General features: G+C 38.7%; 1 protein-coding gene across 6 annotated transcripts in view; it reads right to left on the reverse strand.

The window, feature by feature from the left end:
- Positions 1-25,734, reverse strand: part of ADGRG6 (adhesion G protein-coupled receptor G6) — a 106,664-nt gene that overhangs the window by 41,347 nt on the left and 39,583 nt on the right. For 3 of the 6 annotated variants that reach the window (XM_061471669.1, XM_061471670.1, XM_061471674.1), the window contains exons 3-9: positions 23,637-23,978; positions 18,263-18,883; positions 12,479-12,547; positions 9,351-9,434; positions 2,956-3,041; positions 1,598-1,650; positions 1,463-1,516 (exon numbers count right to left, since the gene is read on the reverse strand). In XM_061471669.1, the coding sequence (XP_061327653.1) occupies positions 1,463-1,516; positions 1,598-1,650; positions 2,956-3,041; positions 9,351-9,434; positions 12,479-12,547; positions 18,263-18,883; positions 23,637-23,978 (1,309 nt within the window). The remainder of the gene's footprint in view (positions 1-1,462; positions 1,517-1,597; positions 1,651-2,955; positions 3,042-9,350; positions 9,435-12,478; positions 12,548-18,262; positions 18,884-23,636; positions 23,979-25,734) is intronic. The other 3 variants (XM_061471675.1, XM_061471673.1, XM_061471672.1) reach the window with 3 other exon arrangements.

Consider the following 25,734-nt stretch of genomic DNA (forward strand, 5'->3'; position numbering starts at 1 on the left):
TGATAAGCAAAGTAAATAGGAATGAGGTTACTTCCTCATAACTATCTAGAAGTAATTTAGTGCTGTATTCACTGTCTGTCACAAAAGGAGGGAAAGGGAATTACCAGAATTACTAGAATAATTTCTCCCCCTTCACCTTTTTTTTTTTTTTTTTTTTAATAGACAAGGAATAATAAACAGAATCCAGAAGACAGGACGGTGGGAAGGTGAGACAAGAAGAAATCAGGTACGCAGTCTAGGGGAGAACATGCTGACAGGCTGAGCCGGTAGCCTTGTAAAAGATGCAGGAATAAAGATGGGGAAAGTTTTACATTTCTCAGCAGTCTTAGATTGTTGGTAAGACCTGAGGCATGGTCTCCACTTAAAAGGTTCTGCTGGCATAACCATATCAATTACAAGTGGGAAAAAAAGTCCAAGCCACAACACTACACCTTACTGCAAAAATGTAGGTTAAGCAGCGAAACAGCCCATTCAGAGACTGGGTTTACACTATACCAGCTAAATGGTTTTGCCAATAAAAGCTGTCTTTCTGCTGTGGGTGTGTGGGAAGGAGATAGTAACTTTTACAAATCTTTTTGCGTGTAGCTAAACTGTAGAAAACTGGAAGCATCAATAACTACTCCCTGCTGGTAAATTGGGAATACTTGGCTACCTCTGAAATGAAAATACCCAGCTGTTACTGTGGCAGTTCTCGAGTCCTTTCCCATGAGATTTTTGCCTACTACTGCAAACAGATACATCCCATACCCACTTGTTGCCCCTTCCTCACAATACTAATAATTCTGTTTTGGTTTCCTCTCCTTACTTTGGTTCCAAGATTCACTCCCTCCCCACATATCTCTCAGAAATCAGACTGCTGCTTTCAAAGAAATCCCCCAAGGCCCAATTTTCAGAGGGTGTGACCCATCTAACTTTCTTTGGCTGCCTTTGAGGCTGTCCCAGCTCAAGTGCCTCTGGGCCCAGCAAAAGCCAGGAAATGAGAGCATATGGTAAATAGTTTCACTCACTCTCATTTGACTTTCAATTCTAGCATGATTTTTCAGTGTTTTGCATCTAGTAAGATGTCTGTTAACTCAAAAGACTGTGGTTCAAGAGAAAAAATGCAGCGACAGTGGATAGACAGCAGTGTACCAATGCTTGTTGCTAAAGCAAGCTGGGCGTGCCATACCACATATATATGATATGTCTATTCAGTTTTGTGACAGGTGAAACCTGAGCCCCGAAAAAGGATCTGTTAAGGTTTAAAGCTCAGCAGGTTCAAAACAAAACAAACACAATAACCAGTATTAGGTTTTTGAACACATCCAGAGCACACAGCTCACCAGCAGTCATACATTTACACACTGGCAGCATATGCCAAATAACAGACAATGAACCCAGCAACAGACAACAAAGCCTGTTGTAAAGCCACTTGTAATAGCAGCCATTGCCTCTATCAAGAAAATGTCTTTAAAAATGTTACCTTTTAATACTTCTTTTTTCCCTTGTTCCCTCTTTTATGGAGCCAGGGTGGATGCTATGAAAGAAATGAATATTAATTAGGGTGGGCTAGTTCTCAAAAGGAACATAGCATAAACATCTTTCCCCTATCATTTACCTGATATTGACCACATACACAGTATAATTCCAGTTCTGGAAAGTACGGTTTAGCTGAAAAACAGAAATACATTGATCAGATGAATAATGAGATGTCAATAGGATACTTTGTTGCTTAAGACAGAGTTAGAAATTCACCCTTCTCCCCCCTGAGAAATCCCCTTCTCTTTTTCAAAGCAAAGAGAACACTCTCCCATTTCAGTGAGGTGACTGTTGTATTAGATGCATAACTGGTAGTGAAAGATGTGGACTTTTTTACTGACAGAAGGAAATCTTAAGGCCACAACATGCTGAATGTGCATGGGATGCTAAACTTTTCCTTTTTTCCTGTTCTTTCGCATCTTAAATTCCCAGAAACAACCTTTTAATGATCTTTTTTTTCAGATCTTTGTACTATTTATTCTGAGTGGGCAGCGGGTGTTCAGTTTTCCCACTGGGCGAAACTTCTGTATACTCTGGTAGGGCCAACTGACACCTTTATAGATTTTCTGGCTCAGGCACCTATGTACATTTGCCTGGTTACTGCTGTCAAGAGACTTGCACCTGGCTGTATTTCTGGCTTGTAGATGACTATTGGTTTCTTTAGCTTCTGAAAGCTGAAAGTCTCCAGCTTTATTAAAAGAAACAGAAAGAATAACTGCCATATATTATGATATCATATTTTCACGTTAAGTAGTTGGTATAAAGACTACCTACAGACTGAGTGACACTATGTGAACTGTCAAAAGGGACAGAGAATATCTGTACTCAGACAGAAGGCACTTTCCAAGACAAGAACTTCAAAAATCCTCCACCCAAAGGGCCCAGAAAGCAGCTTGTTTGATAAATGGGCTGAAAAACAGGGCCCCAACAGAAACCCCAACAACTAACCTATGATAGAAGACTTTTGAAGTAGAGAATATTAGTGTAAATTGCAAAATTATATTGCCTCACACAAATGAATATTGTCTTTTTTATTATTATTTCTATTACTATAACTTCAAAACCATGTTAGTATTTTTGGAGAAAAATTTTGCTCTCTATAATGACGTTGGAACTTACACATCTGCCTCTTTCAGTAGACAATTCTGATCTCTCTGAACTTCCAAAAGTTCAACTAGCATCTACATTTCTTAAGAAGATGGCTAGTATAGTGGAGACATTTCAAAATTTTATCTATAATGCTTAATAGCCCCAGTTAGACCTGAACTCATTACTGTGTAAATCAATAATAGAAAGATTTTCAGAGAACACAAATTAATTTAAGAATTTAGTTAACAGCCTCCCCTTTTTTTTTTCTTTTTTTTTTTTTTTCGGACTGGTAACATCAATGGGGCAGATTCATGTATGTAATCACAGAGGAGAAAAAACGTAGCTTACCCATTCTGCAACCACATCATGTACTTTTAACGTAGCATCAGAGTTGGAACTAAAGACAACTATAGATATCCTGTAGAATAGCCCACCTGTTCATTAGAAAGGTATTATAATGTTAGAAATTGAGCAAATTACCCGTCATAATAATGAGACTTTAGTTTCATGATGAATAGAAAGATTGGGCTGAAACCAACATACAAGGACACGTCAAGCTCTAGATGGCATTCTAAAATTTTGGAGTGAACAAGCCCTGTGGGCTTGGGCTCATTCCCATTAGACCTGTCGAATTAGACAGGAATTTCCTGCCCCCCTCTCCCCCCATTTTTTGAGACACATGAAATGTGATATGGAAACTCACAAATGCATGTATAAATAGTATTTTGCATATGCCTTTAATGTGGTGTGTAAAAGATGATGAAAGTGTAAGGAATTTACGAAATTATAATTACAGTAGTCTGCAACACAATAAATTTTGCTCCCAGTCATATTATTATAATCCAGAATTCAACCACTGCAGATTACACTTAAAGAGAGCAGATAAAGCTCATCAACTAGAAACCACAAGACAACTGACAGCAGAATTAGGTGGGAGAAGGAATACCCCATTCACAACGCAGTCATTGCTCTCAGGCCTAGTGATGGCCAGATAGTAGAACTCACATTAGCTTTAGAAAACTGGCAACTGAACAAACCATCTTTCAGTCACAAAATGTGTAACACTTGGCTTGGGGCAATTTTATATTCAGTAAAATGGTTTTGAAATGGCACAGGGTAAATATAAATTCCCTTTAAGCTCAGGAGTTGGTAAGCAGCATTAGAAGATTACAGGTCTAATAAGTAACATCAAATATTCTCTGTTAAAAGCCTATACTTTTCACAAGTCAAATTAAGTCCTTGGAAGTAGAAAATTGGACTTTGGGCAAGTTGAAAACACTTGCAAGATTTGGATCTCATTTATATGCATATATCTCTGTATATATATATATATTCAATTTTATATGTATAATGTAACTTTCATATGTGCTATACCAATACACACATACAGAAAGTGTGCATTATATATTTCATATATAGTCATATATATAATTATAACCTTATTTATATAATGATGCATATGGAAAAAATCACCTTAATATAGGAATATGCAAAGTAAGTCTAAAATCAAATATAGTAACTATAAACTAGTCAAGAGCCTCAAGATCTCCACCAGATGGTTACCCAAAGCATGTTTTAATGAGGCAAAGAAAGAACAAGAACAAAGAACTAATCTACATTTTGAAACACTCTCAGGAGACTGCAGTGGCAGATAGTGAAAACCAGAAATGATTTCTCACACTCCAAATTAAACAGTGGAAATCCCATCCCAAAATGGTGAATGAAAAAAATATTTTTATGGGCAGAAAATTGATGAAAAGTAGCCAAAGATAATTTGAAAAAAGAACCTGGAAAAACAATCTTCCCACACCCACCATTAACTTCAAAATTACAATGATCAATGAAATTCCAGGCTTGCTGTTGGTTTGGTTTTTTTTTTTGTTCTGTTAGGCAAACTAAAGTTGTTTTTTGAAAGTTAAATCCTCAAAAATATATGAATACACTTAGTTAAAAACAATCATACAATCTCAATAAAATGGCATAAAAATATTAAATATATGGCAACCTAATACATTATCCTCACAGTCTCATGACAGCTGTTTTAGAGATGCACACAAAAATTAGAAATCAAATGTTAATGACATTTACTATCACTAAGATGTTACTAATTCCCTTCTACTGTAATTAAACTACTGTTGCAAAATCGTTTTATATGCTAAATGGATCTATACCTAAAGGATGAAAGCCAGCTACTTCTACCAACTGTATATATAACAGATAAGATAATCTGGATTTTTTTCTATAGCTAACTTAATGGCGTGACATACTGTAGTTGACCTCAGGTCGACACAGGCAGCCCAGCTCAGTGATGGAGTAACACAAACAAGACAAAAAGACTGCAGAAGAGCTAGTAAGTTGATTCAGTGGTGGATAAGGAGTGGTATTTTGGCTTGTCTCAGAGGGTAAATTGGCCAAGGAATGAACATGTGCTGAAACTGGAAACTGATGGTACATTACAGAAGAAACTGGCATTTGGGATGGCATGACAGAGTGATGGATTGCTGCTGCAGGTGTCATCAGAGTGCCCTGAAAGATAGTGTCTTTTTGCTGAATAACAACTCCACTGTATGAAGACGGCAAAGGTATTGCATCACTCATGACTGCAGTTCTTGATGCCTTCAAAACAGAAGAGAGATTTACAAAACGTCCATAATCAGCATTTTCAAAATCCAAGACATGAGTACTAAAAGTATTCAGAGAAGACATTCCTTCTCTGGGCTTGCTGAAGGATCTGTACACCTCCCCTTCTGAATCCCATTCAGAAAGCTTCAATATATTTGTTGATGTCAGAACAGAATTCCTTATGTCTTCATTATCACCAGTGCTTTCTTGTTCTACTGCCCATAGAGAGTATCTCAGACTGTCCCCTTGATTTTCAATGGAGTTTTGTCCTATAACAGTTAGATGATTTCTTGGTACTACAGTTGCTGGCAAGCTTAACTCTGGTATGTCCCACTGAGTAACCAGGCTTGGAGAAATTGTATCAAGATGGTTCTGAAAACTCTGTGAGAGTGGAGGTGTGGAGTAAGGTTCACTGACTCTGAATTCTGAGTCTGAATGAAGAAGGTGCCTTAATTCCAAAGACCAAGTCACTGGAAGGAAGTCAGAACTCATCAAAGTGATGTTTTTTAAAAGAATATCTGCATCTATTTGAACTTTACTTCTTGCTTTATCAATAGCATTTGCTACAGCATCATTTTCTGAACGACTTTGAGGCTGCAGTGATTCATGTGTTCTTGTATGGTTTACCAAACTCTTAACTCGTGCATTTATCAAGAAAGGAGCTTGGCTATACCTTGAAGACTGGGTTCCTGAATGCATTGGAAGGACAGAAACAAGCTGCTGCCTTTTGTTTAGGAAGGTCATGTTGGTTTGATCACTTACTAGGTCAGTTCTAATTTGCATGTGTAAACTATCAAATATAATTAATTTCTCTGTGGAGTTTTCAAGTATCTTATCAAAGGGACTTAAGGGACTTACCTGTACTTCTAGAGAGGGTTGTCGCAAAGGTGCTTCCAAGGAGGGCAAAGGAAAATCAAAATAAAATTCACTGTTGGAAGACATGGTTATGTTTGCAAAGTTCATTGTCGAGTACAACTGTGATATTGTCCTGCCATTACTTTCTGAAATTCTCTTTGAGAGGCCTGGAATAAATGAACTAAAGATTTGTGTTTCCAAAGCTGATGCATGACTAGAGAATTTCATTTCTTCAACCCTGTGACCTAATAATCTAATGGCAGATGTTTGTTCAGAGATACTGCCAGATTTATCAGGTGAACTAATGGATGATAATCTTTCTGTTGGGGAAGAAAGCAGTTTATTAAATAAGAGCCACCTATTTTCTGATGGCTCCCCAGAAAACACTTGAGATTCTTCTTTCAAATAGTAGGAAACAGTCCAGAAACTTGCTGTTAAAGAAGGAGAAATATCTAGATATTCTGTTGGAAAATCCAAGTAACCTGAGCCCCCAGAGCTGCCAACTCTATTCCTGTTCTCTGCCTCTAATTTGGAAAATGCATCCAAATTGTTCTCCACTATTCCATACCTGAGGATGTCACTTGGATTTTGAAAATATAGTGTATGTTTTAAATAATGAGACCAGTAATTGCTATTGGAAATAAACATGCTGTCACTTTCCATATATATGGCAGTCAACAATGGTTGATAAACAGGCAGGTTTGTTACAACATCCTTAAATGCTGAACTTGTCCAGCCTGCTCCTAGCAGAAGTGCTGAGGATGGTGGTAGTTCTCTACTGTGTCCTAGGAATGAATTTGTCAGTTGGATATCAGGCATAAATTTTGTGTATCTTGTTTTCATGTTTTGAAAAAAAATATTTGGGTTTGCATGTGGAGTCGCCATAGAAGTTAAATTTGTAATGCCTCCTAAGTGATGTTCCTTAACGTGTGTAGATTTTCTAAACTCAAATTCACTATTTGCTTCTAATGCAGAAAAAGTTTCCCTATCAGCATTGCCTTCTATCATTTCCAGGTAAAAGTTTTCAGGTGAGGAGTCTAGCAAATCTAGCTTACTTTTTTGGAATGATGGTTTCTGCTCTGCAACTGATATAGATAAGCTAGAAAAAGAATGTCGGTCTTCAATGTCAGAGGTGATATAATGATGAAATAAGGTCTCATTCCACCAACTCGCAGGATCCAAGATGTTGCTTATATGCTTGAAATCGGTTGTGCTGCTGTTGGAGGATGAAATCCACAGAGTTTCTTTTTTGTGTTCATAAGCAGTGCTGCTGCTGCTAACAGGAGAGTGGAACACTGACTCAGAGTCAGAATGATCCAGCCCATCTGCCAAAGTCTGTGCTAGCTCTGCATTAGGACTTCTGCTTTGACGAAGAGGAATTGCTGCATTCACAGAAGGCTCTGTAACAGCATCTGATGCATCAGAAGTGCCATGAAATGAACTTCTAGAATAATTCAAAATATTTTCATTTGGTGACTGATTCATCGCAGTATTATCTAGGTTGATTTTTTCTGTAAAAGCAGCCAAGGTATCATTGCCAGTGTCCTCAGAAGTGGCTGATGTGGACATAGTTAGAAGAAAAAAGTTGTAGATAGTTTTTCTCTCTGGGTTCTCATCTGCTGAGTTTTTACTGAAATGGAGAGGCCTTCGTTTCACTGGCCAAATAATCGGGGTTGAGATAATTCCTATGGTTTTGACCCCTTCTATCTTAGACTCTTGGTGCCTCTGTGGTCGTATATGGGAGGATTCAGGTGAATTTCTCTTCATTCTGAAGATAACTGTAGCAGGAAGTCTGAATTCCTGCAGGTCTGTGTGTAGTAAGCCACATAGTTAAAGGATTAAAGAAAATATATGCAACTTAACTGTCTGTTCTTGGCCTAAAAATCAACTTACCAAGACTGAAAAATTACTCCAGACAGCTGAGTGAAAGTTTAATTTGCTTCTACTGTAAACAAATTTGGGTTATTTTTCTTAGTCTTTCTACTTTCTCTTGGGAGTTTCAAAGCCAAAGAAAGGATTTAATTGTCCAGTTTTTATTCATGCTAACATTAAGAAGGCTTATCCTCTGTAGTTACAAAAATCAGTTAAATGCTTACAGCGAACATAAAGTGAATGGCTCCACAAAAGAAAAATGCAGTATTTAGAAGAAATTTTCAATATCTGCTTCTTACTTCTACAGTTTAATAGGTCTGGACAGGCTGAATGCAGATAAATTATTTCACATTGTCTACTGTACTGCCTGATTGCCAATGTACAACAAATGATCTTCCAAGAATCTCCAGGAATTTTAAAACCTACAGTAACAACTGATGCATTTGGGGATAAAACCAAAATCAAACCAGGCCAAAAAAAAAAAAACAAACCAAAAAAAACCAGCCCAAAATGGAAACAAACCACAAAACCCCCCACGTATTCTAATTTATTTCTGTGGAGCACACTGAAAAAAATAAATCTTAAAAAAAAAAAATAATAATCTTTAAGCCTCAGATAAAAATTGCAGAAATCTACATCTGTGTTGTTAATGTTTAACAACTACCTTTAACAAACTGATAAATATTTTAGCTGTGCCTCATAAAATGATGCTCAGTCTCTAGGAGACAGTGATATCACAGAATTTGAGAAAACCCCAAAAGAAATCCCAGCTTTTTTTCCTGTGCTAATAATAGGTTCATTTACTACCTTATTTTTTCCCTTAATCTTTCTAAATGAAAAGTAAATGATATCTGATACTGTCAACATTTTCCCTAGTAAAGTCTAATCCAGCTCTTCTTGAAGTCAGTGGAAAGATTCCTGTTGACTCAGTGGAGGTGGCTTTGCTCCATAGGAATGATTCCACTTAGCTCCTGCAACTGACTAGTGAGGAACAGACAATCTCAGCATACTACCACCCTGGCTGCATAAGCAGGAGCTACACAATGACTCATAACCTGTAGCCTTAAAACATTTCAATAGCATGATTCTTTACAGACCCTCTTTAAAAATCCCTCTCCCTTCCCTCATTCTTTGCATGGGTAAATACAATGGGTGACACATTCATACAAGTGTCAGGTAAACATGATACAAATAAACACAAGAGTTTGGTTCTGTTGTCATTTACACCATTCTTACATGGTTCAGTGAAGTTACTCCTGATTTATTTCAGTGTAAATGAGATCAAAACTGAGGCATGACCCTTGACATTATGATACTATGAAAAACACACCTTAAAATACAATAATTTTGCTCTAGACACAGTACAAGGAAAAATGTAACACAGGATTTCTTACCATTGTTTGGCTTATCGTTTCTATTAGTATCGGGCATGTTAGTGGTGACAGTGGGTGGTGTAGGAGTAGTAGCATTTACAGTAGCTGGTAATAAAGATGAGAGAGAGGTGAACTTGAATGAAATATGAATGTTAATATGGTAAGACAAAATGGGAACAACACATGACAATGTAAAATGAAAACATCTACACACAATGCCATATTTTAAAATAAACTTTTTTTTTTTCCCTGCAGAAAGTGATAAATGGATATGATCTGAGGTCCCAGTCCTGCAATCTTCACTTTCACTGTTTTGCAAGTGTAAGATTTGCAAGATCAGTCCTGCTGCTATTATAAACTCAAAATCCTCTTAAAAGAGCTTCAGATCCAAACGGCTGCGCAAAGACCAGAAAACAGATCTAAGATGCATGAATACAGAATATTTCTTGTGAAAAGAGTAACTGTCCCTGCTCAGGGCCTGAAGATGACAAACAAATTTGAAACTAAACCACCCAAGTAAGGATCCAGTTATCACCATTGAAATCATTCACTAAAGAGAACTGAAATCACATTTGGTATAATTGAAATGGACTATATATTTTGAAAGCTTCATGTAGGATCTTGGCTGTATTATTCCCACTGACATTAACAGGAGTCACCCCACACAACCCTGGGAAATATTTCCCAGGAGAACCAGCTAGAACACTTCTCAAAATCAAACTGCAAATTTCCCCCTGGTAGTGGACTGGGAAGATAAACACGCTAAAGGAATTCAAAGATCATACCACTACATTTTCAAATAACAGTTTGGAAAATAATTTCATTTTTTCTAGAAACTCCCAAGGAATGCAAATCCACTCACTGACAGATTTCTTTTTCCCTGAAAACTCTTTTTAAAATCTGAAGGTTAGTGCAGTATAATCTCAGCGTTACATTGCTTTTGCAGATTTGACCAAGAACCAACCTGAAAAGGTTAAAAATGTATTTTAGGCAAGAGATTCTGATTTTTTGTGTGGTTGTTTTAGCTAACCTTTTGAGTCTGAAAGTCATAAACTCAGGTCTCAGCTTAGGGAGCAGGTTCATGCTCAGGTTTCAGTGAAACAAGAAGCTTAGGGCAAGAGAAGGAAGAGTTGGACATTCCAGTAAACAGGTTCTAACTGGGAATGTGAATATATAAAGTGACACCCTATAATATAAAAAAACTCTTCTTCCATGAAACTTCAGGGCTGTATTGTCTGAGAAACAAGTTATAAGGGTTCTTCCTGACTGTATCTTCCAGCCAACACCATTAAAGGAGTTATGTTCCAATGAATGAAAATATTTGTTAAGCATAATGGAGAAAATGGCTCTTTCATCAGACTATAGCTGACACAATCTGGCATCTGCAAACTTTGTTACTGGTGCAATTGCACAACACACAACAAACAAACAAAAAAGGAATCCAAACTGGCCTCTCAGTTTAAAATAAATCTGCATTGCTGACAGAAATAGACATTTTTTTATGATTTTCGTAATTATGACAATAACAATGATGGTGATGATGATGGTAAATCTGATCTGTCACTTCCAAAGTGACAAACACAGAACACCAGTGACACTTTAGCAAATGCTTTTCAGAAGAAAAAGAAGAGTATTACCTTAGTGAAAGGACTCAGTCTTTACTGAAGATGTGATGGTCTAAGAAGTTAAGAGAGGCAAGTTTGAAAAGTAGCATCTTTTACTAGAGGCAACATCTTCTACTAAAGTTAATAAAGCTGAAAAAAAGGACGAGGCTTTTAGAAAAGCAGGCTTGCTTTGCTGAAAGTGTGCCCATCTCTGCAGTCATATTGGATGACCTAATGTCCTTTCACACCGTCCCATTTTGATAGAGGAAAATGCCTTGAGCTCTTCCAGGAGAATACAAGAAATTTTTTATATGGTGGCTATATTACCTTTTACATATAAAAAGACCAATATTGATAATTGTTGCTGTCACATTTACCTAAGGTATTCAGGTAGCATTATTTAGATCACACTGTGCTTTGTTAATGTGACACCTGAAAATTACTGTTTGAAATCTGATTATGGACATTACTGCATTTCACTTTCCCTGTGGAGACCAGTACAACACGCTCCAAGAACATGATAAATTAACCTCAGGAAAATATGGGAGTACACTGAAGACTGACATAGATCTCTTACTGACTTCCTAAGGAAAGTGCATCTTCCGTACTGTTAAGCTCAAACTGATTTACCTCTAAATGTCAGTTTGAAAGACTCCTGAGACTTCCTCCTCTCCTTTTATATTTTATTCTCTGCTATATCCTTCCTTCACCATTCAGCCTGAAAAGGATTACAGAGCTAGACATTATTTTTGGTGCATCTGCTGCTGTGACTGAAGTTTAACGTAGCATGACACCTCATTAGCAGGTCTGTGTTCATGAAGGTATCGTGGAAATGAGCTGACCTTGGTCATGTTGAGCGTTTTTATACAACTTTCCCCTCTAAGCAGAGCAGAAGGAATTAACTGCCTCTGCATGTTCAACGATTCAATTGGCATGGAAATCTCCAGACTTCGCCTATTCTTTGCATTCAACTGAGCTGATCTTAAAACCACGTAATATATCCTTATATGTGTAATTTTTACACTACTAAACCATCCCTAAGCACTGTATAAAGTGTTTCATTAACTAATAGCTGCTGGAATTTGCAGTTTGATGTTAGATTTTCACCTGCTAATCTCAAAAGTACTTAGCCTCAGAATAGTTTATTGGAAAAAAATGAATAGTCAGATCCTTTATTTACATCTGCTTATTTTTTTTGTTTGTTTACAGATGTACCCACTTCTTATCCTAGTTAATACTTTACTATCAAAATGTGCAGGAGGAAAAGAGATGGAGAAAGAAAAGAAAGCAGTCAATTAATTCAGTTTTGATATAATGGAGACTATCTGGAATATGTATTATCAACAGAGTGATCACATTTTTTCCACATATTGTACATACAGGACACCCACACACTTGATGAGACTAAAGAATTCCTTTCCTTGCTATTATTTACTGCAGTTCACCCTTTTAGAAATAATAATAAAAAAGGAATAAAAAAAGAACAACCAAGGAAAATAAAGATTTCACAAAGACGAAACTGTGAAAATAACCGGGGCTTCTTACCTTGGCAAAGGCTTCCCAGGTTCGCACAACTGGTTGGTTCAATTGTAGAAGAGGGAATTAGGTATGAGCCTTTAGGAAAAGGAAGCAAAATAGTTAGAAAGGTCTGGCTACTGGGCATAAAACTATCATGTCTCAAAATACATTACACTTCGCAGTGACACAGTCCTCTTCCTAATTTCTCTCAGTGGCAAAACTGATACTGCCATTTGCCTGCAAGATTTATGTGTTTGCATTTTCTGTTGCAGCTGAGGGATCCATGAAAACCCGCTGACTTGCAAGTTACAGTGACTTATGTATCCTCCACTGGTTTTCCTAGTTTTCGCTAAATAACATAACATTAAATGAATGCAGCCTGCGTGTACTCTGTGAAATGGCTTTAAGCAGAGGGGTCAGTATGGCCACAGGATTTATGCAATCCCAGTGAGTAATAATATGTGCCTCAGAGAAGCAACCACACTCTGCTGCTGTAGCACAGGTTACCCACCTCCCACCTCTGAGTAATTTGCCTGTGACAGACACCAACCAGATAAAAGGTGATTAAACTTGTTCCTCTGCCCAGGGTGTGGTTGTGATTAATATTCTGGTATGCAGGATTTATAGGCAGATAATGTTACAAGTCTGTATCTCCACTGAATTATTCATAACATGTACACACTTTGATGATCTGAAGACAAAAATAGGGCATATAAGAACAGCTACAAAGAACTGGTGAAGCCGCATTAATCACACTTTGTGTATCCCAGCATTTCAGCTGCAGATAGAGCAGCTTTTGCACACTGCACTGAAAATAATGGGGCCATAGAGGATGGCATAATATGAACCTACTGGGAGAGTTTGCCCTTTCGGCTTTTGCTTTACCACTTCAAGTTTATATGGGCTCAATGAGCTTCTCTCATGAAACATTGTATCCTTCCATAAAATTAAAGAGCCACCACCCACCAGCTCGTAAAGATAGCTAGGAAAGTATTTCCTGTGATGCAAGAGCAGATAAAGCATGCGGCCTCAACACAGAAATCATGTCAGGACACAGATACCATTACATGTAAAAACATTAAAAACACGTGATCCTCAACAAATATAAAAGCTTGGGCTTTTTTTGTGGGTTTTTGTTTTTGTTTTAATGGATTAAGAGATTCAGACAAAGTAATTTCCTTGGTACACTTCCCATGCACTCCAGGAAGGATGCTCTAAGTAGGTGCAGTACCACCTGTGTGAGAATTATTTTCTCCAAAAAGTGTATTTGCTAGTATTAAACAGTCAATATCAAAACCTCCTGTAACTTATCTCCTTTTGGTTCTGTATAATGGAAAAATCACCTGAAAGTTGGCTTGGAAAATCTGTGGACCTCTGTATTTTCTTCAGTGAGTAGTTAAAAACTATTTTACTTAGTGAAACTGAAAAAAAATACAATCCAACTTTGCAAAACACTTAAGTCAGAAGATTGTTGTATTAGTTCTGCATTGCAAGGTTTTGGTAGCTGAGGGTCTACAGAGGTGGCTTCTGTAAGAAGCTACTAGAAGCTTCCCCTGTGTCTGGTAGAGCCCATGCCATCCAGCTACAAGACATACCCATCGCTGGCCAAGGCCAAGCCCACCAGTGACAGTGGTAGCACCTCTGAGATAGCATAGTTAAGAAGGGGGGAAAAATAACTGCAGAACTGCAGCCAGAGAGAGGAGTGAGAACATGTGAGAGCAACAGCTCTGCAGACACCAAGGTTAGCGCAGAAGGAGGGGAGGAAGTGCTTCAGGCGATGGAGCAGAGATTCCCCTGCAGCCTGTGGTGCAGACCATGGTGGCTGTCCCCCATGAAGCCTATGGGGGTCCACAGTGGAGTAGATATCCACCTGCCCATGATGGTAATTGCTGAGTGATCTCTCCCTGTCCTTATCTTGACCCATGAGCCTTTTGTTGTATTTTCTCTCTCCTGTCCAGCTGAGGAGGAGAGTGACAGAGCAGCTCTGGTGGGCACCTGTCATACAAACAGCATTAACCCACCACAACCGTATAAAGAGAAATGTTTTCAGTAAATATATTTATGAATCCAAGTAGCATGGTCAGTAATGTGAACAGAAGATATGGACTTGTATTATGGAAACTTTGTCTAAAGTATCTCACTCTAAATGTCTGAAACTCAGACATCTGTATCTGCTTGTCATGCTATACTTTCTTTATAGTCAGCGGAGAGGAACTCCTACAGCAACAAACTTCTGACTTAACTGAAACATCTTCTCCAGTATGAGATGCATTGACCTTTGGAACAGTCTTTTTCTTTCCATTATTCATTAACAGCACTGAGGACAATTAGCTCAGCCAGAAACATCATTCAGCTGCCTAAGGAGGACAGATCCTACCCTGAATTAAATCTGAGAGCAAAATTAAGAATTCCTCTGGCTTTGAGGAGTGAAGGACTCATATGAAGTGCACATGAAGCAAGTGCAATTGCAGGCACGGTCAGACATGGGGCCACATTACCCTTAACTGAGTAGATCATATCCTGCTATAGATGTAGCCAGTGCAGGCTCCAAAATTAGTATCAGAAGTTGATTAAACGCTCCTCAGTTTGCCTGCACTGAGCTCTGAACTGTTGGTGGTACACTGCTATCGTTACTTAGGCTACTTGTTTTAAAAATAGTCTGGATACCCAGGCTGTGTACATATACCTTTAAATGCAAGCTGTCTGAAGGTACTGCAATAAAAACAGAATTCCATCAAGTCTTACAGAAACACCCCACCATGATTGCACAGCTGTGAAAACATTAGTCTAAGGAATAAAGTAGGAGAAGGTAAAACTAAGAAAAGATTATCTGGAACAATTTGCCAGTGTTTTTATGCTCCGTAAATCTACTTGTAAAATCTTTGTTTAAAAAAACATGAAAATAATACCCCTTGAAAAATGTAAGCACTGTTCAGGCACAGATATGCTGAGATCATTGCTAAATGCGCGGCTTAGGTTTTTTTAAGCTACATGCCACTTCTTGCGGAAGCACTGGAGCTGTGCAGAAACCTCTTTTCTGCCTCAATCCTTCCATTGCCGGTAAATGAAGCCTAATCAGTTAGATTCATCTCCCTACTGTCAGTGGTTTATTCATGGGTGATAGCCTGACTCATCAACTCTCCTGTTGGAGGCTGGTTTTACAATGATGGCTTTTATTCAAGAAGATGAAGGGAAGAAAATTCTAACAATTCCATGTCTGAGATCAGTAACCATGTTTGAAATGGCACTGCACTCAGTATTTTCTTTTACAAAATCTCTGGGTCAGGAAAGACTGTATCACAGAGGGCGATATAGCATCTTCAAAAGAAAAAGACTGACTAATTAATTAGCTTTCTCATAGGCCTACAGGAAGTAACAATGATTACATATAAATATATTTGAAATGGCTTGTATAGAAACCTGAGCCCAACCTATGAATACTAATGCACATTTTCTAAACTAATAACCTGCTGTAAGGAACCACTGAACAATGACATCCCAAGGAATAAAGCTGTGGAATGAAAATAAATGTACTGTTTCTATGAGAACAGCTGTGGTATTACATTTGTGTCACAGAACTGTACAGCTTCTAACAGAAAGAAGGGCAAAGACCCATACTCCAGTCAAAACTAAATATGACCACAACATTCACATAGGTCTTGGCAGGCTGCTTAGTGAAAGTGTTGTGGTAATCTTCATGGTACAAAGGTGTGAGAGAAGTAAGAATGTCTGGGAAGTTATTCTCAGTCAGATCTGGAAAAGCAACTTTGGTTTGTTTGTTTTTTTTTGTCCAAAAGGCCTTCACCAGTCATGGTCACTGTTTAGATCAGCCTTTTCTTTGTTCTGGTAGAGGGGTGAAGACACCTAGTTGCTTGTGTTTTCATAAAGGTGTTGCTTCAATTTTTTTAGCAGAGGCATGCTGAGAACTGTCCCAGTGAGTCTAACTGTGAAGGAGTACCTCACACTGGTTTGAGTGAACTAAAGCAAACAAGACGTTTTCTTAGCCACCTTAATCCCTCACGAGCTATTAGATACAGAAACTAGCACACCTTAACGATACCAGCTTCTGTTTCAAGCTAAGGATTCTCAGAGCGCTGACAGCTGCTCTGTCAGGAGGTGCTTACACTGACACTATCTAAACTATGTTTAAACTAACGAGGAGTAAGGTGTCAAAGGGACAAGGTGGCAGAACTGGAGAGGACATTAGATATGAAGAGACCCTACATGGTTCAGAAAGAACCAATATTTGTAAATGCTTAGTTTGACTTTTCTGGGTGTTTTTTGTTTGGTTGGTTGCTTTTTTTTCACAAATGCCAGGAATGCATTTGCTATAATAGGAGGGCTCAAACTCTGATAAGAGCTGATTTTCACAAGCATACATGTGTGTATAGGCTACTGCTGCCAGGATTTTTCCCTATGCATTTTATAATTATCTAAATATCTCTAAAGTTGTTACTAAGCAAAAAAGAAGAAAAAGCACTGGTCCAAAGTGACAAAGTTTTTTCAGTTTTTGATGTTCCAATAGAAAACTGTCAATCACCTGTAATAACATATACATATGTAAGAATGACACCTGGACAATTATGAGACTCACAGAATGGTTAGGGTTGGAAAAGACCTTAAGATCATCTAGTTCCAATCCCCCTGCCATGGGCAGGAACAACTCACACTAAACCATGTCACCCAAGGCTCTGTCCAAGCTGGCCTTGATCACTGCTAATGACAGAGCATTTACCACTTCTTTGGGCAACTTGTTCCAGTGCCTCACCATCCTCACAGTAAAGAATTTCTTCCTTTTACCTAACCTAAACCTTCTGTGTTTGAGTTGGAAACACATTGCCTCTTGTCCTATCACTGTATAAGGTCCCCAGGCTGAACAGCCCCAACTCTCTCAGCCTCTCTTCATACGGGAGGTGCTCCAGCCCCCTGATCATCCCTGTGGCCCTCTGGACTTGCTCCAACAGCTCCATGTTCTCATGCTGAGGACACCAGAACTGCACACAGTACTCCAAGTGAGATCATGAGAGCAGAGTAAAGGCGCAGGATCACCCTGCTGGTCACGCTCCTTTTGATGCAGCCCAGGATACGGTTAGTGTTATCTGAGCATCTGAGGCATGAAATGAGAAGAGGCTGGACAATGTACTGAAATTTATCTTCTGGAGTAATCTACAGGAAGAAAGTCCTTCAGTAATTACCAGTTAAAAGAAGGACTGATAATATGTCACCAGGAAGATAAAACACAATGATTTTGATCTAAAACTCTTCCTGTCTGCCTCCTCTAATTTAATGTTTTCTCATACTCTTCTGTCTCATATGGATTGTTGTTTTGTCACTGTTCTTGCTGGCTCTGCACACACAGCACAAGGCTAGCAAGTGCTCCTTCTGGCTAATCAAAGGGCCAAGGGGCAGGCACAAAACCATTTCCTAAATGGTTAGTTAACACACATTTTTTTCTCCAGATATCGCTGTAATCTTACTTAAGGCTAGCACGTACTTGCCTGTTATCCCCATTTCATATGAGTAGAAGGCCAGGAAACAAATTGTTCAGAAAAAACTTTGATATGCAGATTATTTCAAGCAGCAACTCAACATACTCAGGGGCTTGTTCTTTTCCTTTAGGGAATCAAATCTACACCCTTTCAAAGCATCTGCATATGGCAAGAGTTGAGCTGAAGTCTAATAAAGGTAAGAGCTAGCAGTATTCCTTTCACAGGAACTCTTTATTTTCCATACTGGTATATGATATGTTCAGCACAATGCACATGCATGGGGGGAAAATAAGCAAAAAAAGATTTGGCAAGGCATACTCACCACAACTCAAATTGTTTTCTGCTTTCAGTGCTGAAGTTGGAATACTCCAGAATTCATTTTCCCAGTCTACAATGTTTCCTTTCACATCACAGCTGAGGTTGGCCAGTGTTTGTGCATTCATGGTGAAATTCCAGAGGCGGAAGTTGTAAATGTCTCCATTTAGAGAGCTCACTTCATTGCTGTTAGAGCCCAGCACCAGCCTGCCGTTTCCAGGGATAACTTTGCCAAAGATACCTGGACAGTACACTATATGATAGGTGCTTTTGGCATATATACCTATGCTGCCTGAGAAGCTATCCCCTACGACACAGAGCTGTTGAAAAGTTCCCGTGAAAAACTCTGCATTTCGGGGCAATGCATTCTCAAGGATGCACTGCGTGCCTGAGATGGACAGAAAATGGCCTTTTGTGGTCTTCCCAAAGCTGAAAAATTCTTTTGACAATGCATCGGTGTATGAGAAAACCTTCCAGTCATCATTGTCATCATTGCTGCCCTTGGTTGCTTCGAAGCACAGCGTAAACTGGCTGAGCTCTGGCACTGAGACAGTCTCTGCCACATACACAGCATCAACATCAGGAACCTGAGGAATGATGACTTTCTGATTCCTCAGAGACACGGCAACTAGAACCAAGAGCAGATAAATAAATAAAAAAAAAAATAAAAATCATCATATAAAGGCAGACTGGCAGCAGAAGCTAAAGTTACATTCATTAAAATCAAACATTCACCAGGTGTTTTTATCACTGTAATATACCAATAGCACCTACAAAGAGGAATTTGGCTTGGGAATGCACTCAAGAGAAAATGTACAATTCCTTTTCAGTAACATAGACAATGCTGTTAACAGCCTCTCAAGATGCATTAACAGCAATATTAGGACATATTACCTACTAACTTCTAACTCTGCCTCAGCTCACTTTATAAAAATTACTACTCGTTCATCCAGTAAGTATGCAGTAGGCAATGGAATAAACAAGTTACTTGAAAAACACAGTATGACTTCCTTTAAGTTATATTATTTTAACTTGTCTGCATGACTGCATTACACCAGTGAAGTTCACATCTTGCTTCTTTTAAATACTGCAACAGAAGTAAGCCCCCATTAAATTCCTTGGCAAACTGAAGCTTTTTGTTCTTGAATCCAGCTAAAGGGTTTCTGCAATGCATTAGGCATCTTCTCAGCAGCCTTCTGGTTGAATACTGAAACCATGAATATTTATATCCAAGCTGTTCACCATTTGTTAATATTTGTGTCATCAATTTTGGATTTTGCACAAGTATCTAGAAATGGCTAGTCCTCCTGCAAATGCTCACTGCAGTAAGGGCAGACTGCAGCAGCCTTTGGTTTCACTTGTGGTTCCACAGTTTTGTGACAGACAACATCGCCAGCAAGTATCTGCTACTTCTTTTACACAATTTCACAGTCTATATGCTGGAAGTGAAACTGGTTTTTGCTATACCTGAAACAGTAAATGTCACAGCTATTAATCCCTAGTCCCTTCTGGGATTTTTAAGAGATGCCACAACACATACATTAATTACTGTTCCCTTCTCAGAATTAAATAAAAGCCTTTCAATATGGGAGAGTGAGACATGTAAAGAAAGGGTGACTGTAACGCTACGCTCAGCAAAAAAGACAGACACATAGGATATAAGGATTCTGCGTAGTCTGTGGTATTGCAATTTCCCTTTGCCAGCAGCTTGCAAAGTCTCTGAGCTCCAAACTGCCATATTTGGATACACACAAGGACATAATTTGACAAATATATAGTAAAATAACATTGTGCATTATCTGCCAACCCAGCAAATAGAGAATGGGAGGGAAGAGAGAAAAATACTGGCCTTTATAATGACTGGATTTACTTCATAATTTTTTTTTTTTCCTTCCCAAGGGCAAAAGTATGTTGTAACAATTTTATAGATAGAAAATGCATTCAACTCTCCACTGAAAACAGGGGCTTTTTTTTCATGGGTTTATTATACTGAAAGCTTCTTTACATAATATGGGAAGTGTTCCAGAAGAAGTATAAGGATTCCAGGCTTAAAAAAGAAGAAAGAAACCTCATTCATATGAATGCTGTCCTGCCTGTGTTAGGATGGTAAGCAGAGTTATGAACCACCTGGTCACATTTAAACAGTACAGAAAGAGAAATAAACAGGGAAGACATTGCTCCAGCACTGAAGAAGTCTACCCAACTTCACTGTACTCGGATCCAACAGATTTAACCACTGGCACCTTCCCTGTAGAGTGAAAGAAGAAAACTAACAACTGTTTTGTCCCTGTGGAGAAAACAGAATCGTGCCATCAACATAAAGCAGAGATTTCCTTCCTGATTACAGCCGCACAGCCAGTCATCATACTGATGAATTTCAGATGTTTGTATTGGAGAAGCTGGTTATTCTCCAAGGAAGAATATACATATATATTCTTAGAATATTTATTTAAGTGTTTAGACTACTTCCAGAATGATGTTAAACTGTTTCTGTTAGGAAGATAGCGGGATTACAATGAACAGGGGTATTTTTGGACACACTGCTACTTACTTGTGAAGAACGTACAAAAACCTTGGCAGCTCAAAAGCAGCAGAATTGACCAGCAACAGGCAGCTCACTGCTCTGAGATCCACATCTGCTTTTATGGGAGCACTGGGACAACATGAAGCCTGCCTCTGCTGCTTTTTAGTGCCCCCAGCTTACGTGCAGCTCACTGTCTCACATCTCGTATGCCCCTTTACATAAACAAGCCAGGAGTCTCTAGAAAGTATTTTATAATCCCTTGCAGGAAAAACTGCTTTCCTGACAATTGGTGGGCTTTTCACCATGGTTCAGTGCTTAAGTGGTGGCTTCTGCTGTTCCTAACTTCACCGCTTTCATCTGCCCTTTCACTGTTGCTGGAAGAAATGCACTACCTTTAATGAGATCTGCAAGTGTCTACGTATCAAATACCTGTTTGAGAATTTTTTGTTACTATTTCACTGAACTGTGTTTTTAATCTGGGCTACTGCAGTACTACTGAACTCTATGCTAATTTCACTTAACATTGTCTCAAGCATTTCTAACAGCAAGGAAGCTAACACAGGTCTGTTGGCTAGCCTTCCTCTCATTTAAGTGACTGAGTTCTACTCACCAGTTAACTTATGCAGTTAAGAATTACTAGAAAATTATTTAACATGCCAGCTATTCAGCTGCTGTAAATTGACATAGCCATCCTAAGACTAGCAAAGCTGCATTCATTTACTGCGGCTAAGGATATGGCCCGTCCATCTACTTTTGGTGTGTTGCAGAAGGTGACAACAGGAAAGGCAGCATTTGTGTGGGTGGCCAACTTGTTATGAATAACAGGACATGCTCTGTGAAACTCAGCTTGAAACTGCTCTTACATAAAACCAAGGAGCCACACAAAAGCTGTTCTATTCTCTGATAATTCCCTCCCAAAACTCACTCTCTTATTTTGTCTTTCCTTTTTTTTGCGTACATATTTTATATTAGGATGAACCATTAATCTCTTTCTAAATGCCATGTCCAGTTAGAAAATTTCTGTGTGTCTTTGAACAGTCGTTTTCATTGCATTACTTTGTTAAACTCAAAACTGAACTACTTAATTTCATTATTTACATATGACTACTTCCGAGAAATAAAGTATGAATATAACCCTGTTTTTCTTGCTCTAGGATAAATGAATGATTTTGCTCAAGCATCATGTTTGCAGTAGTAACAATGGTGTCAGCTTGACAAAGGAGTTTTGCAGCTCCATTGGGAACCTGAAGTTAGGGGGTGTGCAATTTCTCCAATGGCTTTGGGAACTCTTTGCAAGGAAAAGAGAATGTAGCACTAACATCTGCCATGCAGATGCATCATAATGTGTGTGTGTGTGGATGATGTCCTATTGTCTACATGCTTTTATAACTTAAAGGAAAGCAGTACATTATCCTCCCTTTATGAAGCCCCTTTTCTGCATCCATAGCCAGGTTAAATGCTGCAGTGATCTTTGCCTGCAAATGGTTCCCTGCTATACCTGTGGACCTTTTCTCTCCTCTTCACTGAACATATTTGAGGGTAACATTGCATCTTTCAATTCCAGTTGTGAGTCATCTCATCCCTTATAGTCATACTTAGACATGAAAAGATTAAAGAGGAAAAAGGAGATTAATAATCTTGCATAATCTCACTGCTCCTAGAATTACTACTACATTAATTTCTTCAGCATGAAAAAGGACAGTAAAAGTAAAAAGAAGTATTTTTAGCTCATATGATATGACATTACTTTTTTTTTTTTTCAGAATTACACACAAATTTTGCTGGCAAATCAGGAGTACTCTTTTCTTATGAATCCTGGGGGCTACTATCTTAATGATGTTAAAATATATAATATATGTAATAAATATTAAAAAATATTCTGAGGAAGATGTACCTGTGACTGAAGAGATAACTGCAAACCTCTTTCCTCTGTCTTTCTACAGCAGCCAGCCAACCAACAGAAGTGTGAAATAATAATATAAATGCTCAATACAATACTAGTATTTAGTCTAAGGTGTGTGACTTCAGAAAACCTACTGAGAGCAGGCAACTGTAAACTATAACCCTGAAGTGGAATGAATGGTCAGTAGCATATGGGGCCTGTAGGCGATGATCCTATGTCCTTCTGTTACCTCGCCGCCCTTTACCGCCATGTGAGAGCCACTAATTAATGCTTTAAACAACAAAACAAACATAGGCTGTTTGTACCTATATATTCTAAGAGAATAAGAGTAAGTGTCCTTTTCTTTTCTGCAGCTGTTAAGCTTTTTAAAAAGTAAGCATTGCTACATATTTAAGGGAGGGAAAGAAAGATCAAGGAACTGGAATGAAAGGTAGCCATCCTGCAATGCCAGTTCATCCCTGGGAGTTTGTTCTAGAGGCTAGAAGACTCCTGAGAAGTTCTTCAGCACAGCTCCTTCCCACTGTTGGGTATTTCACTGGGCCAAAGGTCTGTGCCAGCCGTATTTCTGGCTCAGCTAAGCTCCCTTTCATGCTCTCTTTCAGTTTTCTGTCCATGTGCAGGTATGTTGACCTGAAGGAGAAGTGTCTTGCTTCCAAACCCTCCAGCATAAATTTGCAGGGAGAGGCACAGCTAGGCCTAAAATTTTTGCATGTGAAGAAGTTTTTCTAACACAATCTGATGCTTTGTTTCAGAATAAAATAATTTATTTTCACCCAAAGAAAAATAAATTCAGTAAGAAAAAAATAAGAGAACTCTGTAGCTTTACCCTGCAGCCTCCCCATCCTTTCTCTTCTTATGAAAGACTCGATTTACTGAGGAAGTGTCATTCTAATCCTTATAAGACATTTCCTTCTAACATCTAAAAGAGGAATGAAATGCTCTCGGTTTACTTACTTCGTACATAGGTGGCATTAAAACCTTTCTTTTGGATACTGAAGTCACTTTTAAATGACACAATCATTTCATTTCCGGTAGAGTTATAGGATAATCCTTTGGCAGTGATGCCACAAAGATTCATTGGGCTTTCTCCATTGTCTAATGTTAATGAATCATAAATGCAGCCTGGAGCTTCTTCAATGTCAAAATCAATAAATGTTAGCTGTATGATGAATCCATGAGGTGCTCGGATGATCCACTTGCATGCTTGGCTGTTAGGATAATCACTGGGGAAGCATGGAGAAGTGAAAACTCCAGATGGGTCAGTTAGCACAATCCTACAGTCATAGCATCCATGTGCTGGCAAGAAAAACAGAGAAAGGTTGACGTCAGGAAGAGAGAGAACAGAAAAGTATCATCAACACAATAACTAAATGTAGATCTATATAGAAAAACATAAACAGAGATAGGAGGAAGAAAGGCAGAAAAAAGTCCTGGTTTCTAGTGGGCAAAATGCTGTAAGAATAGTACAGCAAAATATGATTTTATATCAGAAAACCTACAAAAAATAAATATAAATTATAGTGCTAAATATCCATTTGTGCACACACTATGAATCTGCTATATGTATTGACTGGACAAAGGTGAAGCAAAAGCAAGATTTTTTAATTCAGAACGGCAAACAAATCCTTAAACTGCAACTTCGAAAAAGACGACTGGTGTCCTTTACAATTTTTAGCTACTCGTCTGATGCTGACTAGTGGCCATTCCAGCAGCTCTGTGCCATGCTACTGTTTCCAGTGGAATGTCCCTGGAATGCAGCAGCACAGAGGCTGGCTGAAGAGTGGCACAAGCAACAGCTCTGCAGAGCTCACGAAGGTTAGTCATCAGCATTCGCAGAAAATGCCCTCCACATCACCCAGAAGGGTAGCTGGCTTTTGAATCCACAGCAAATTACTGCACTCCAGCACTCTTCCCATGCTGACTTAGCTCCATTGACATACTTGTGGCAGTCACGCTCTAAGAAATTCTTCTCCGATTCCTCATACTCCTTTGCCAACCTGCTGTGCTTATTCACAAGATAAGCCTGGTTAGTTGCTGTGGTTGTGTCTATTGTTTGCTCATTTATCATATATTTATTTAATGTATTATATGATACAATTACTGTGAACTGCCTGCTGCTAAAACCTGCAACAGTTTGCCAAATCAGCACTGAACAAACTAGGTGGGAACAGAATATCACCAACAGATAACCAAAGAAACAACCGGCACACTCAGGCTGAATTACTTTGCAAACATTTCACTAGGCCATAGTCCTGCATCAAACACCAAAGTATGAAAAAATAGGACAATATGAGCAGGCATTATCAGTTGCAGAAGCAAAAAGCAACTAAAAAATTTGTCAAGTGTAAACTACATACACAGCAGCTATAAAATAGGAATTAATACAACAAACTTCTCCAAAGAACCCTTGATGTTTCTATCCACTGCTTGGGTCCTGATATCATTCAGTCACATTCAAATGGTGTTTGGCCTAAGCAAATGGACCCTGACTCTGTGAAGCTGCACAGCAAAACTAGAAGCAGCTTACATCTGCAGGGAGAACTGTGAGGTGTATTTTACAGAGGTTTTGTAATTTTTATTTGAAAATCAAAAATTCATATGGCCCCAAAGAGGTAAGAGCAATTCATCAGGCTCTCAGAGCTGGCTACACTAGAAAAGATCAGAGGGATTCTTACTTGTTCAGATGAGAAAAAAAAAAGACTGTCTGAAAGATTTGCAGGTAACTTGGGAAGAAGTGGGGCTCATGACACTGGAAAATGATCATGCCGTAGAAACAGGAGCCTGTCCACTCCTAATTTCTCTGCAGATCTTTACAGTCAGAGGACTATGCTCACCTGCCCTAGAACCCTGCTGTTCCATTTATTAACCAAAGAGGGAACATTTATTTATTGGTATGGTGACTGTAAATCCTACAGTTGCACAAACAGCTTCATCCAGTAGATTTTGCACAGGTAAGTATCAATTTTCAGAGAACCACCCTAGACTGAGAGGAGGAAGAACAGGAAAAGCATGCTCTATGCCACAAGCCACAGTGGTCTTCTAGTCTCAGGGC

The sequence above is a fragment of the Pezoporus flaviventris genome, unplaced genomic scaffold (genome assembly GCF_033815535.1).
Source record: "Pezoporus flaviventris isolate CSIRO_AGI_PZ_B2104156 unplaced genomic scaffold, CSIRO_AGI_Pfla_v1 ptg000066l, whole genome shotgun sequence".
Taxonomy (NCBI): domain Eukaryota; kingdom Metazoa; phylum Chordata; class Aves; order Psittaciformes; family Psittacidae; genus Pezoporus; species Pezoporus flaviventris.